Source organism: Pteropus medius, unplaced genomic scaffold, assembly GCF_902729225.1.
Source record: "Pteropus medius unplaced genomic scaffold, Ma_sr-lr_union100, whole genome shotgun sequence".
NCBI lineage: Eukaryota > Metazoa > Chordata > Mammalia > Chiroptera > Pteropodidae > Pteropus > Pteropus medius.
The window spans coordinates 45,795,949-45,809,448 of record NW_024344378.1 but is presented as its reverse complement, the minus strand read 5'-3'; the positions used below and the strand labels follow the sequence as shown (position 1 = coordinate 45,809,448).

Below are 13,500 nucleotides of genomic sequence, written 5' to 3'. Positions count from 1 at the left end.
AAGAAATTAACATCAGGACAATACTGTTAACGAGACTGTAAGCTTTATTTGGATTTTACCAATTTTCTCACTAATCTCATGTTTCTGTTCCAGGATCCAATCCAGATTACCACATTGCACTTATTGTCATATTTTCTTAATCTCTGCCTACCTCTCAGCTGTTTAAAACATAGCTGCAGAGTATTTTATTGTATGGATGTGTCAGTTTAGTTAGCCCTATTGATGGACATCTGTGTTTCAGAAAAAGTGAAGTGAATTCTAATGATACTTTTAAATTTTAAAATTGAATTCTGGCCATATTTGGGTAGATCCTGCTTTTATAAAGAAATAATTTACTTGAGTGGACACTTCATAAATAAGATTGAAGGAGATACTATAGAAAGTTCTTTTTGTTAGTCTTAGTGATGTCAGTTATTACAATAAAAAAAATTCTTTAGCAGTTGCAAGGGATTCTGTCCCACATGTGTAAGCATTGATACCAGCGGGTCACGTGGCTTCCTGTTTCAGTAGATTAGAACCTAAAGTTTGTCCTGCAAGGTCACATATCATCTGGCCCTTGGCTGCCTCTCAGAGCTCTTCTCCCTTTCCTTCTGTCAGGTCAGGGCTGATCCCTGGTACCTTATTGTTGCTCAGAACCTTTGCAATTGTGTTCCACCTGCTGGGGCATCTTCCTCCCGAGATAACCCATGAGCTTTACTCCCTCCATTCAAGTTTGCTCAGCTGTTGCTTTATCAGAATTCTCCATGGCTCTTTCTGCAGTGGCCATGGCCACCCTGCCCTGGTCTAGCTCTTCTTTCACTTTGTTTCATTTTTCTTCATAGCACTCACCACTACTTGATATTATATGGTATATTTATTTGCTGTCTTGATCCCTTGCTGTATCTGCAGCATGTACACCAGTGCTTGGCACATAGTAGGAGCTTAGCATCGCTGAGTGGTGGTGTAAGGTGTAGCCAAATAGATGTCAACTCAGGAAGTGCTGGTGACACTTAAATGTTAATAGTGCGAAATCTTTATCACAAATAAAGCATTTTCTTTTATTTATTGAAATTTAAAGAAATATATTTAGGAGTTGACAAATCAAAGGTGACTTTGGGCTCATGTGAAGTGTTGATCTTTATAATAGTTTGTGTTCAGGGTAGAAGGACCCTTACCAAAAACTGTGGGAGAGGGTTTTATGTGGTGGTAGGGACACAGGAATCTAACATGACTTAGATACCCCTGGTGGCTCTGATTTGAGATAAATCTGAAAAGGGAACCAGCTATAAATTGAGGAAGTTGTTTTTCCTCCTTTTGCTTCCAGAAGTTGGTTGTTCATAAATGTTTACCTCAGTGATTCTCAAACGTTTTGAGAAATAGGGATCTCAAGATCCGTGTATTGACGGACCTCAAAGCTTTTTTTGTGTGTGGGGGTTGTATCTTATGATACTTACCATCTTATAAATTAAGCTGACAAAAATTTTAGAAACGGTGATAAACGCATTACATTTAACATATACTTTTAATGAAAAATAACTCCCTAAAACACAGGCCCACCAGGCCTGCAGCTCCCTCCTTTACCACAGCCATCATGATAGCTAACACAGAGTTTATTGTGTACCCAGCACTGTTCTAAGTGGTTTTTGCTTAGCATTGATTTAATGTTCACAACAGCCTTCTGAGGTGAGAGCAACTAAATCAGAATGCCGGGGGCATTCTAATATCCTGCCCTAGTTTATGCCACGGTCTGAATTTAGAGTTTGGCATTTCAAATGAAGGCAGTATTCCTATTAAGTATTAACTAAAGTAAGTCAAAAGTGACTGACTTTATAGTAGTAGACACATACATACCTAAAGCTTTAATAAATAATCACATGGGACAATTCCAGAACACTGAATTTTCTTAGTGGGATTTGCATGAAATATTTTTGTAACATATTACTGTCTTCTACAAGTGTGCAGAGACCACCCAGCCAGTAAGCGGGGATGGGGTAGGGCCCATGCCAGCTTCTGGCTCACTGCATCGACTTAAGCAGCACCCTGGGCTGGGTCTAGAACCATGCAGATGTGCCTTTCACTGCTGCCTGTACCTGTTCACCTGACTGGGCCCTGAGCAATCCTGCCAGGCCTGGGTTCACTTCTTCAAGGCCCACTTGTGGCATAATCTTACCTAAGGTGATTTAAGTTCATCTCTGATCATCACCCGATAGGTTGACATTTTGGAAGAAATTTGCTAGCAGGAATTTATATTGGACTAGAGTACTCTCAAATAACTAGATAGGAATTTCTCTTCCCAAAATTAATTATGCTATCTTGCATTGCTCTTGTACAATCTAAGAAGGTTGCGTTCTTGTCCCTCAGTTATTGTACAAGGTAGCTTGCCTGAGACCTCTACAGCCTTCTCCATGTAGATTGATTTCTTGTTCTGGAATGATCTGGCTTGTGAGGAAAATTAAAAAGCAAGGCAGTAATAGGAGAGGAGAAGCAGGGAAGAAAGAACCTTTGTCTTAAATAACAAATAATAGCTTATCTGGGCCAGAGGTGATGGGCTGTCAGCCTTATGAGCTTGAGAGCTTTATTGCCATGGATTTCTTTTGTGATAAGAGGAATGTTAGAACCTTACTTTCTCCAGATTAAGGCAGGCTGCCTCTCAGGGTATGCAGTTCTGAATGATTAAATGGCAGAGTTTTTTTCTGCTCTGCAGAATGTTTTCCAAAAGCAGGGTCCTGTAAAGAAGAGACAAGTGTTCTCTGCCATAGAAGCTACTTGTGACACCAGCTATGATCAAGTAGTTTTGAGTGTGTTGCATTATCTCCTGCTCTTAGGGGATCTAAGTGCTGGAATTCTTCTGAGAAATGTCTGAATGCAAGGGAATTAAGGTAGATGCTGCCCCTCCTGGGGTTATCCTCTAATGGTTTCTTAGCAACCTGCCTGTTGCCATGGTGATACATTTCCAGGCAGCAGATCCACTGCCCTGTGGAATGTTTGCTCTGATTGTCAGTGGTAGGAGGCTTCATGCAGTTTCTGTTATCCTTTTATTGGTAGCTCGACTTGAACAGTATTTAGCATATGCTACCTAAAATATTTAAAAGGAAAACATGTTATATGGCTAAAATAATAAGACTGATTGTTTTAAGAATTAAGAGAATAAGATACACCTTCTTATTCTCTAATATCCTGCCCTAGTTTATGCCACGGAAATGTCCCTTTCATTCTGAGGTTGCTTTTCAAAATCTTTGATAATTACATTGTGTACACAGGCTTTTAAATATCCTATCCTCAAATGGAGGGTAAGCCTTAGTAAAGGCTTGTTATTTGGAGACTGTTCTGGTGAAAGATGTAGGTGACTAAGCTAGTATTTACTTAGGCTTAATTTTGACTGTAGACAACAGATACCTGGAATAGTAGTGGCTTAAATATGATGGAACTGTTCCTATCTAACATAGGAAGTTCAGGAGTCAGGCAGTTCAGGGCTAGTATGGTGGTCCTGCGTCCAGAACTCTCACTCTTCTAGCTTGATGTTCTGGATCCTTGAGATCTAGCCTCTTTTTTCATGGTCCAGCATGAGTGCTAAAGGTCCAGCCATCACACCTCTCTCTAAAGATGATAACCTCTACTAATATCCCATCAGCTAGCATGTGGTTTCCTGGCCAGACCCTGCTAGAAAAGAGACTGGGAAATATTTTTAATCTTGGCAGCCATGTGTGCAGCTAAAAGTCTATAGTTCTGTTCCTCTGAAAGAAGTGAAGAATGGACATAGGGAACAACTTATGGTCTCTGCCACATTGGGTAATAATCGTTCCCTGAGACAGGTTGGAAGATTTCACTTTTTTTTTCTCTTATTGTAAAGGTAACATGGGAAAAACTGAATTATGCTAAAGTATAAAAATTAGAATGAGAACTCCTCTCTTTGGCCAACCTCCTCTTCAAGTCCACCATTAACAATTAAGTGTACAGATAACTCAGTTTTGTAGGTACTGGGCATTCTCAGTGCTTTCTCTATTTTCTCATTAATCTTCACAGAATTTCTGAAAAGGGGGCACTCTTATTTTCTGTATTTTGCAGATATCTGCGGTGTAAGTGAGATGTATGGATCTCAGCTTTAGCAAGCAGCAAAGCAAGGGTTTTCAGTCAGGTCTGTCTGCACCCAACACTCAGGGCAGTAATTTTGTTGCCATATTGTTTCCTCACCCTTCCAGTAAAGGAGAGACTTTGAGGGGGCTCTTCTAAAAGGTAGGTTCCAAAAATAATTTGAACTATGATAGTTTTATTGAGATAGGAGGAAAATCAGCCCATAGCTTCACTTTCATGAATTACTGCAGGCGTTTCTCCTGTCTCACTTTTGGTGCCTTGCTGGGCAGCATTCCGTGTTCATTCGGGGGTTCTTGTTTAGCAGCCAGGTTACAGTGTCGACACGTGGCTCATGACAGTGTGGCTTGTGACTCCTGGGTCTTGAATTTAGTAACCAACAACTTCTGAGGTTTTTGGGATACAGCCCTCCGGTTCTTTAAGCTGCCAGTTGATTACTTGATTAAGTGTAAAGCAAACAAATAGAAGAGCCTTGATTTAGCTGTTTGTGGAGCATATGTTCTGGGCAAGATAGTGGATCAGAGAAAGGCCCTGTTGCTACTACAATGATGGCGATGATGGTAATGCATTCATTGGATTGCTACAGAATGCCAACATTGCACCATATTTTACAAATATTGGTTAATTCCTACACACTCTTAGGAGTGAGTACAAGTAATAGGCCATTTTGCAGAATCGAAGTCGGAAGTCTCAAGGTCACATGACTAGAAGTGGTGGAGCGATGATCTGAACCCTTAACTGTGATTTCAGAGCAGCCTACTAGGGCAGTTGAGATACGTGGATAAATTAAAATACCAGGGAGATGATGGTAAGGGCATAATGGTTCAGAGATGTAGTATTCTGGCACTTGAAAATGCCTAATTTTGTCATCTTGATTCTCACAACCATCCAGTGACATTAATGGCTTCATCTTCACTTTACAGATGAAAAACAAACTCAGAAAGACAGTCAATTGCTTAAGGTCGCTTGGATAGGACTTGGAGGCAGTTCATATTTTCAGTATATCACGTTTCAGAAACATTTAATTCAGATGGTGGGTAAATTGCCTTAGAAGGCTCACTTTAAACTCAGGGTTTTGTTCCTTTTCACAAGAAGTCATCATAAGAGGACCTAAAACACACTTGGTTCTAAGAACTCTCCCTCCCTCTCAGGCTCACTGAGGTTTTTGTCTAGCATCTAGAGCTGCCACAAAGCCCACGGCTGGTCTAGCTTGTGGCAGCCATTCTCAATACAGTAAAATTCCATTACAATCTATTTTTGATAAGTGACCTACATGTAGAATGGTTTAGAGCATGTCTGTTTTCTTCTAGGGCTGGGGAGTAAAAAGGGAACAGAGCACCCACCCTTTTCCTAAGAAAATAACATTGAAGTCTTAAAAAAAAAAAGGCCTATTATCTTAGTAAAATGAAACTCACCTATAGAGTTCAGAGTCTCTGAAATGGTAAGTTCTCTAATTTCAGCCTGTCAGAGTTTTGTCATTGAGGGCTCAAATGCCATCCCTTGAATTAAGAAGTGTAGTGCTTGATTCACCCTGGTAGTGTTCATTTCTTAATATGACATATTTAATCAGAACTCTCCAGGGGGTCAGGCAGACATTCTAAGAACTTTCTTAGAGTTCAGCATATTACCTCAGAGAAGGAAGTTGATATTTGGGGGCAGATTGTGGGAGGATGAGAATAGAGATGAAAGCTTTGCTGGGAACATGTTTTGAGAAATAACTCATCAGAAAGTGGTTTAGGGTGATTTTTATATATTATGTATAAATGCTGAAAATGTCCTTTGCCTCATTGTGAGAATGAAGACTTGTAGCCCCTAAGAGGTCTTCTGGCCCCACTTACCACTCTGGATCTCTCTTACACAGAATTCTTCAGAGGTTGGGCATTTTGTTTTGCTTAGTTGCTTCCACTGTTAGAGAGCAATTCACTTAATGAGGGAAGCCATTTCCTTTTTATATTCCTGTGGATGTTAAATGTGTTCCTTTACCTTGAGCCATGCTCATTGCTCTGAGGTCTGGGATAACATGGAAGGTGTCTTTCACCTATGAAGTTGACTGCACATCCCCTGATCATTCTCTCTCTCAGATAAATGCCTCCAGTCTTCTAGGGGACTCAGGAATACCCTCACCTTTCCAACCTGCTGTGCTTGTCACTGGCTAACAGGAAGCAAAGCACCGAGATGTGTTCTGCCCTTCATGTGGCCTGTGCCCTGCCCTCTACTCAGGCTGCTCAGGCAGCTGCAGCTTCTGACCACCACTTCCATTCCTGTGCTGGTTGCTCTTGCTGTTTCATTTTCTTTTAGCCTAAGAGACTTCACATTTCAGTTTAACTCAGTGAGTTTTATTTTCTTAGCTATCTTGCTCTTTCAGAATCTTTCTGTTAGCTTCTCTTTCAGCCCTGCTGCCTCTGCTTCTTGCTTGGACATTTTGGAATGAGCTCTCCATGCCAGTTTGGTACCCCATCACCTGAATCTCCCACCTAATTTTCAGTCCTTCTGCCACATAATGTCACATCATGCCTGGGTTATGAAGATACTTGCATGAGCTGTTGCTCACAGGATGGACTCATCGTCTGGGGATGAGCTTGCCAGGTGATGACTTTCCCGGTGTGCATGAGGTCTGTCTCTACAGCTCGACGCCTGCCACCTTCCTTTGCCCTACTCCTGAAAAGACAAAGGGGAATTCTTCCCCTTTGACAAAGAGAACTGCTGTGTCGTAGAATGTTTCGGAATTCCCCCATGCCCTCTCCACTTAGCCAGTCTCTGATATCTCCATCTTTCAGGTGCCAGTTTAAACTTCATTTCGAAGAAGCCACCTCTAGCTCCCCCTAATCAGTCATTTTCTTTGCTGCCCCCGGGGCATGTGGGGCCCTGCATTTCTATTAACATATCACCATTTACTTTGTTGTATGTCATCTGTTCACATTGATCTTCAATCTGAGGGCACTGAGCTTGACCCAGTCAATGGAGTTGGTAATCCTGCCTTTATTTTAGTTGTTTTCCCACTGCCGTGGAGAAAAATCACGCTTGCCGCTAGGGCTTTCAGCCCATACACAGTTGGGGTCTCTGGACAGGTATCATGGTTCCTGAGAGCCCCCTAAAATGGTATGAGGATTTTGTGTACAAATACATTTTCTGGGGAAAGGATTCATGTCTCCACATGTTCTGACCCATTGTTTGATTCCCTCTCAGGAGATTAGCTTCTGAAATAAGCACCTGAACCTCTCAGCAAGTATCACCCAGGTATCACCCAGGCTTGTGTTTCAGCCTCACATTACCAATCTTGAGGACACGCAGTTGTTTCTTAGTACATATCTGGTCATATAAGGAAATCACATCTGTATACCACAGACTGTTATATAAATTTGGCTTTAGGTCAGAGGTAAATGGGGATGTCTTGCTAAGAACTGAATTTCTAGGAGCCGGGACTTGAGTTTTATTTCTCGGTGTCCATAAAATCTGTTTCGGGCTTGACTTGGATGACCTTATAGGTCTTCGAGATTGGCTACCATGCATACCTTTTACCTCTAGTTCTGAGGTGGGAGCTTGCCTTGCTTAACTGGGAAATGACCTTTGGTTTGTTAGCTGGGCCAATCTCAGATAAAAGGGGCTACCCAGGATGATTTTTAGTCCAGAATAACTTGGCCAAAACAAATAACAAAGTCATTATTGCAGATGATTACTGTTTCAAGTTCCTAGGTGGAGGAAATAAGCTACAAAGTATTCTTGCTGCTTGGGCCTATGATGTTGCAGTTGTGCTCCCTAAAGTTTGGTCATTTGTAGCCAGTTCCTGGCTGGGAAGGTTGGAGAAAATCCCTAGATCAAAGTTCTACTTGACTGAGTATTTCTAAGAATGGAGAATGGCCATCAGGTCATGTGCAGAGGACTGCTCACTGACTGCTTTTGTCTGCTGATGTCCATTCTCTTTCTGGCTTCCCTGTGTATCACTGTGTGTTTCTTTGTCTAAAGACTTATTTTGTAGTTTCCTCTTCATTATTTGGGCTCTTTCCTAATTTGGTCGTAGAATCAGGCAGTGTAGCTTAGTGGGTGCTTTTCAGGAGTCCTGGGGGACCAGTGCCTGGGAGGAGCATGGGAGCTCCTGGTGGGAGCTGCCAAGTCTAGGGCTCCCATTTGCATTGTCTCTGTGACCCCATACTCCCCAGAGCACTTACTCTAGTGACTCAACTTCTATTTTCCTACCTCCCCAGCCCTACAGCTGAGGGCCGACCCTAGCCTAGCTTGGCTATATTACTGGTTAACTAAGCTTTTGTGGGCCAGTTGGGGCGCTAGTATTGTTTTGAATCTGGCACATGTTTTCCCATGGAAACTAGAATCTAAACCGACAGCTTTTGGAATGTGGCTGGTTTGGTTGAGTTTATGAACTGGTTGTGGTGGGGATTTTGGCTCCAGGGGGACAGAAAAGGCTGTTATGTGGACAGCAGATTAATAATTTATTTGCTGGTGTCTGAAGGGTGTGGATAGTCTGGCCTGAGTCTTTTTGGGGACCTGTGACTTAGTCTTTTCATCAATAGTTTGTGGACTGGTAGCTTTGGTTGAACAGCTAGTAACAATAGCATTTCATTTCCTTCCCTGTTCTGAAAGGCGAGCACCTAACCACCTGCATGTGTATACTTTGTGTGCGTGGGTGCATGTTTGTTACATGTCTATAGAATTACTGTGCCCTCTTTTGGCTTACACGTTGAAGCAACATGCAGCATTACTCCTGAGGTTCTAAATCTATTTCTTAGTGGCTGTGGGGTTTTCTTCTCAGACTTTGGCCTATTTACAATAGAAGTTGATTTAGCCACTGTGCTATTTGCTGGAGTATGCCCCCTGTGCAGTTGTCCATCTCGTATAGCCTGATGTAATAAACCTGTTGTTTCCGCTTGAGGATTTTTCAGTTCCCAAATCAAGGACACCATAGACCTCTTTTAAGAAATATAGGAACTCTTAAGGTAATTTATAAAATATTTTAAAAAAATTATACGCACAGAATATAGCACTGTGAGTTAAATAATTCAGCTAACCACCTGCTTTGTTCTTTTCTGATTTTTGTACAACTCCTTTATAATTTCATATTCTTGAATTTTTTTCTATTTGTTATACGTTATCTTTATAAGTGTATTTAACAGCTACATAATATTTTAGTAAGAATATCATTAGTTTTTCCCTCTTTTTGGCTATTCAGGTTGCATCTACTGGTTTTTAGGTCAGCCTTATAAGAATGCATCTTATACTACAAATTTGTCACTATTCAGTGGCAAGGCTTTTTTGTGTGGCTGATTTAACTTAGAACTTATGGCAGCTGCTTTAAGCTGCATTTCTTTAGTCCCAGGTGACGCTGAACCTTGTTTTTTCCTAATCCTATGTCTGTGCATGTGACCTCTGCCTGAGTTCTTTCGTCATTACCACCGAAGATGAGATGCATCGAATCTGGTTTTGAGTGGACACATGTTTACTTCATGATATCAAAGTGGATTATGTGTTCTTGTTTTTTCGCTGGTAAACTTGTCGATGTGCAAAAACTCACATAATTAGGTTTATAAAAGAGCTCATCTATTAGAATGTTAAGAATCATTGTTCTGTGTAAGAAGGATATGAATCTTGGTGTTTTCCCCTACAGATTAAAAAAAAACTGGCTAATTTTCTTTTTACCTGTAGAAGTTAAAATCTGTATTTTTATAGAAGTCAGTCTCTTTTCCTGTGATTTCTTTCATTACATCATGGAATTTTTGAAAGGTTATAAAGGTTAAAAGGCCTGATACTCCCTGATACTGTTTAACAATAGTTTGAGAGGAAAAAAGTAAACCAGATAAATTAGTCCCTTCCAGCCCCATGTCTTATATGACAACACAGCTTCTTGTCTGGATGCCTTGCCTCTGTGTGGTTTGTGTATCATACAAACTGGATGAGGGGCCAAGCCAGAGTATCCAGCTAAATGCCAGGGCTAGCCCTTAACCCTGGGTAAACAAGTGAGGTGGACTTGGTATGTGGGAAATGAGCCACCTCCTCACACTGTTTTTGCCTTTTAGCTCTAGCCAGCCCTGTCCTAGGCCTAGAAGAATGCACCAGAGGCTCAGCAGTGTGGTGCCAGAATGTGAAGACAGCGGCCGATTGTGGGGCTGTGAAGCACTGCCTGCAGACTGTCTGGAACAAGCCAACAGTGGTGAGTGCCATTAGTTCTGAACTCGAGATCCCTTCATGGTGTCTGTAACTACCACCATTTACAAAGCACTTTCTCTTGCCTCATCTCGTTTGCTCCTCATGGTAACCCTTCGAGGGAGGCAGGCCCGTTGGTGAGTGTACCCATTTTACCAGAGGAAATGGAGTTTGGAGAACCCAAGGTCTCCCAGTCTCTTGGTGACAGAGATAGGATGAGGTCCTCCCATGCCCTCTGCTGTGTGTTCCATGCTGCCCTCCAGGCCTCTGCAGATCTCAGCTCTCCACTCCAGATCAGGGACCAGCAGGTTCGCAGCTCCCATTCCCAGGACTGGGCACATCATTCACTCAAAAAGTTGATGTTAAGCTTTTCAAATCATTCCCCCCTTTTTGATGTTTTCTCTCCCTCTTTCTGCCTGTTTGGGATCATTGATTTAGACCCTAGAACTTTCGCAGTTATTTAAAATTTTATTTCCAGTTATAACCATAGTGGAAAAGATATCACTGATTTTTCATCTAAACAATGTTAAATATAACATATTAACGTGGGGCCGTTAACACTCATGGGGAATACTCTTAAGACGACAAACCTCAGGTGTATCATGACCTGAACCCTCTTAGGAGACACCCGAGCTTTGCTGGCTGCATCAGCCAGCAGCAGAAGATACTCTTGGCTTGCTCTGGGATGTGCTGCATCCTGTGTACAGGCCTGGTTTGACTGAGTGGAGTTCAGGTTCTAAAACTTGTGAGTGGCTATTAGTAGTCCTTTAGTAGGAAGAATAATTAATTAAATAACACTGCTCTTTTAGAAATATTTTCCGAATTTATGGGACAGCCACCCTCTGAGCCACACTTACTTGCAGATTTGGTTTCTAATTTACTTCTGATCTTGTTTTTAATACTGTTTCTTTCTGAGTTGAATGTTTATTACGTGAGGACTTTAGAACTTTGTCTCTTGATAGGATTATGCCCATGTGCATTATTAGCTTGACTAGGTCCAAAGTTTCAAATTGGTTTCTCTCAAGGCAGCTAAGTTCACAGGTGTTTTTCAATCTTACCCAGACATGTTAGTTTTTTCTTCATGGGTCGAAATTCAGTTGACATCAAGAAGGGAGCTCCCCAAGAGCTTTGAGAACCAACTGGATTTTCCATGGCTCTGGCCCATGTGGGGCCCTGGATATCCAGCTTATCAGAAGACTGGTGTCATGTCTATAAGCTTTGGCATGGTGACATGTGGCCGCCACTTGAACATAGCACTAGTGCAAGGTAGGTGGAGTGCCAGCGTGAGTACACAGAAGTGCCAGTGTCTGGCTGGGGCTTGTTTCCCTGCCCCACCCCCTTTAACTCTGTGATAATGATATTGGTCCCGGGTGATGTTGCATTGCATTACTGATTTTCTCTGATTTCTGCTGCTCTGATTTTCACCTTTCTGAGCCTGTTTCCTCACAGAGCTTTTGTGAGCATTAATATGAAATTTGGCCTGTATTATGTGCAGTAAGGTACTAAGGGGTAAAGGGCGCAAGAAAAGGGTGTCTGTCCACAGAAGCACAGACTGTTTTGGTCAGTCGCATCTAATCCTTCCCCTGTGGCATCCCAGTGCTCCTCTGTTAGGTTGGGGAACCAGGATGCGCCGGTGTGTCAGACATGGCCACAGTCATATCCCTGGTTAGATAAAATAGGAAACAGGTCAAGGGAATTTTCAGCTGTGCATGGTGTGAGTTATGTCCTACAAATACAGATCTCTCTCCCTCATGTTCTTTCCTTTTAGAAATCTCTTCCCTGCGACGTATGTAAAGATGTTATCACCGCAGCTGGCAACATGTTGAAAGACAATGCCACTGAGGTGAGTCATCACGATTACGTATGACTGTGAGTGGTGGCCACGTGGCCACGTGCATCAGGTCCTTAAAAGAGCTGTGACCTGGGGATCTAACAAGGAAGCCAGGTAGGAAATAATTTAGCGTCATACTGTTTCTGTTACATAATTGTTTTTCTTCCCATCCTTTAAAGCCATTCTTAGCCACAAGCCATACAAAACCAGGCTGTGGGCCCTAGCTTGCTCTCCCCACCCCAGGTGTTACATGTCTAAGGTTGACTGAGGTTTTGTATCACATTATGTTAACCTTTAGGTACGTTTGGCTGTTTGTTCCCGCTTGGGATTCCCTGTGCCTGTGAGACTGCAAATGAGAGGGTCTGCTCTTTGCCTCACTGGTCTGACAGAGCCATGGCACCTACTTGCCCGCTTCCAATTTTTTTTGCCCTGAGGGCCTCTTGCTTTCAGCCCATTTGTAGAGAAGTGCTGATCTGACCCTTGCCTGTGTTCTCTCTAGCAAGAGATCCTCGTGTACTTGGAGAAGACCTGTGACTGGCTTCCAAAGCCGAATTTGTCTGCCTTATGCAAGGAGATCGTGGATTCCTACCTCCCAGTCATCCTGGACCTAATTAAAGGACAAATGGTACATGGTGGAGAATAGATCTTCCTTCAGTGCACTCATGGGGCCCAGGGGAGGTACCAGACCAGATTAGAGTGATTAAAATGGAAAGTCCATTCATAGATTTAGGTTTTCTCAACAGCTCTTACTGCAGTTCTAACATCCAAAATGGCTTTGGCATGGCAGGACCCTCTGCTGTAACTTTCAAGGGTTGAGGAGGGTACAAGAAATGGAAACTTGTAGAAACTGAAGGAATGTAAACTGGCATAACACTTATAGGTGCTGATTTGATAATTAGATCTTTAACTGTCCTTTTGAGTAAGCCGTTTATTTTGTTTCTGTGATTTTATCCTGAGGAGTAAGTCAGGGAATGTACTTGTGGGTTCAGCTACAAGAATGCTCAACTTTCAGTTAATAAGTATCTGTTCTGCATAAACCATGTCCCAGAGGTTGTATTTTCAGCAATGAACAACGGCCAGGTTTGTGAAATTTGGAAAGATCTTAAGAAAGAATAGGTGCTTAAAAAACTGAGAGAGTCACTGTTCCAAGATGGGACCAAGGTTTTGGTGAGGAAGATGGGGCTCGCATCTTGCAAGGCCTTTTAGGCCATGTTTAAGTATTATGAGTGCAGCGAGAAGTCCTTGGAGAGCTTCAAGGAGAGGAATGCCATGATCATGCATACCTTTCTAAGGGTTTGGTCTAGGTCATACCTATCGGGATTTGCAGGAGGGAAAGCTGGCAGGACAGGTGTGAGATGTGCTGGGGACAGGGGAGATGGACAGATGCAAATTCCGTTTTAGAGGATAAGTGGGCTGGACTTGCTGATGGTGGGAGGGGATGTGCAGGA

The 13,500-nt window shown here is 42.4% G+C and overlaps 1 protein-coding gene across 2 annotated transcripts in view; it reads left to right on the top strand.

The window, feature by feature from the left end:
* Nucleotides 1-13,500, top strand: part of PSAP (prosaposin) — a 30,736-nt gene that overhangs the window by 5,541 nt on the left and 11,695 nt on the right. For both annotated transcript variants that reach the window (XM_039872061.1, XM_039872060.1), the window contains exons 2-4: nucleotides 10,095-10,228; nucleotides 11,990-12,064; nucleotides 12,552-12,677. In XM_039872061.1, coding sequence (XP_039727995.1) covers nucleotides 10,095-10,228; nucleotides 11,990-12,064; nucleotides 12,552-12,677 — 335 coding nt within the window. The remainder of the gene's footprint in view (nucleotides 1-10,094; nucleotides 10,229-11,989; nucleotides 12,065-12,551; nucleotides 12,678-13,500) is intronic.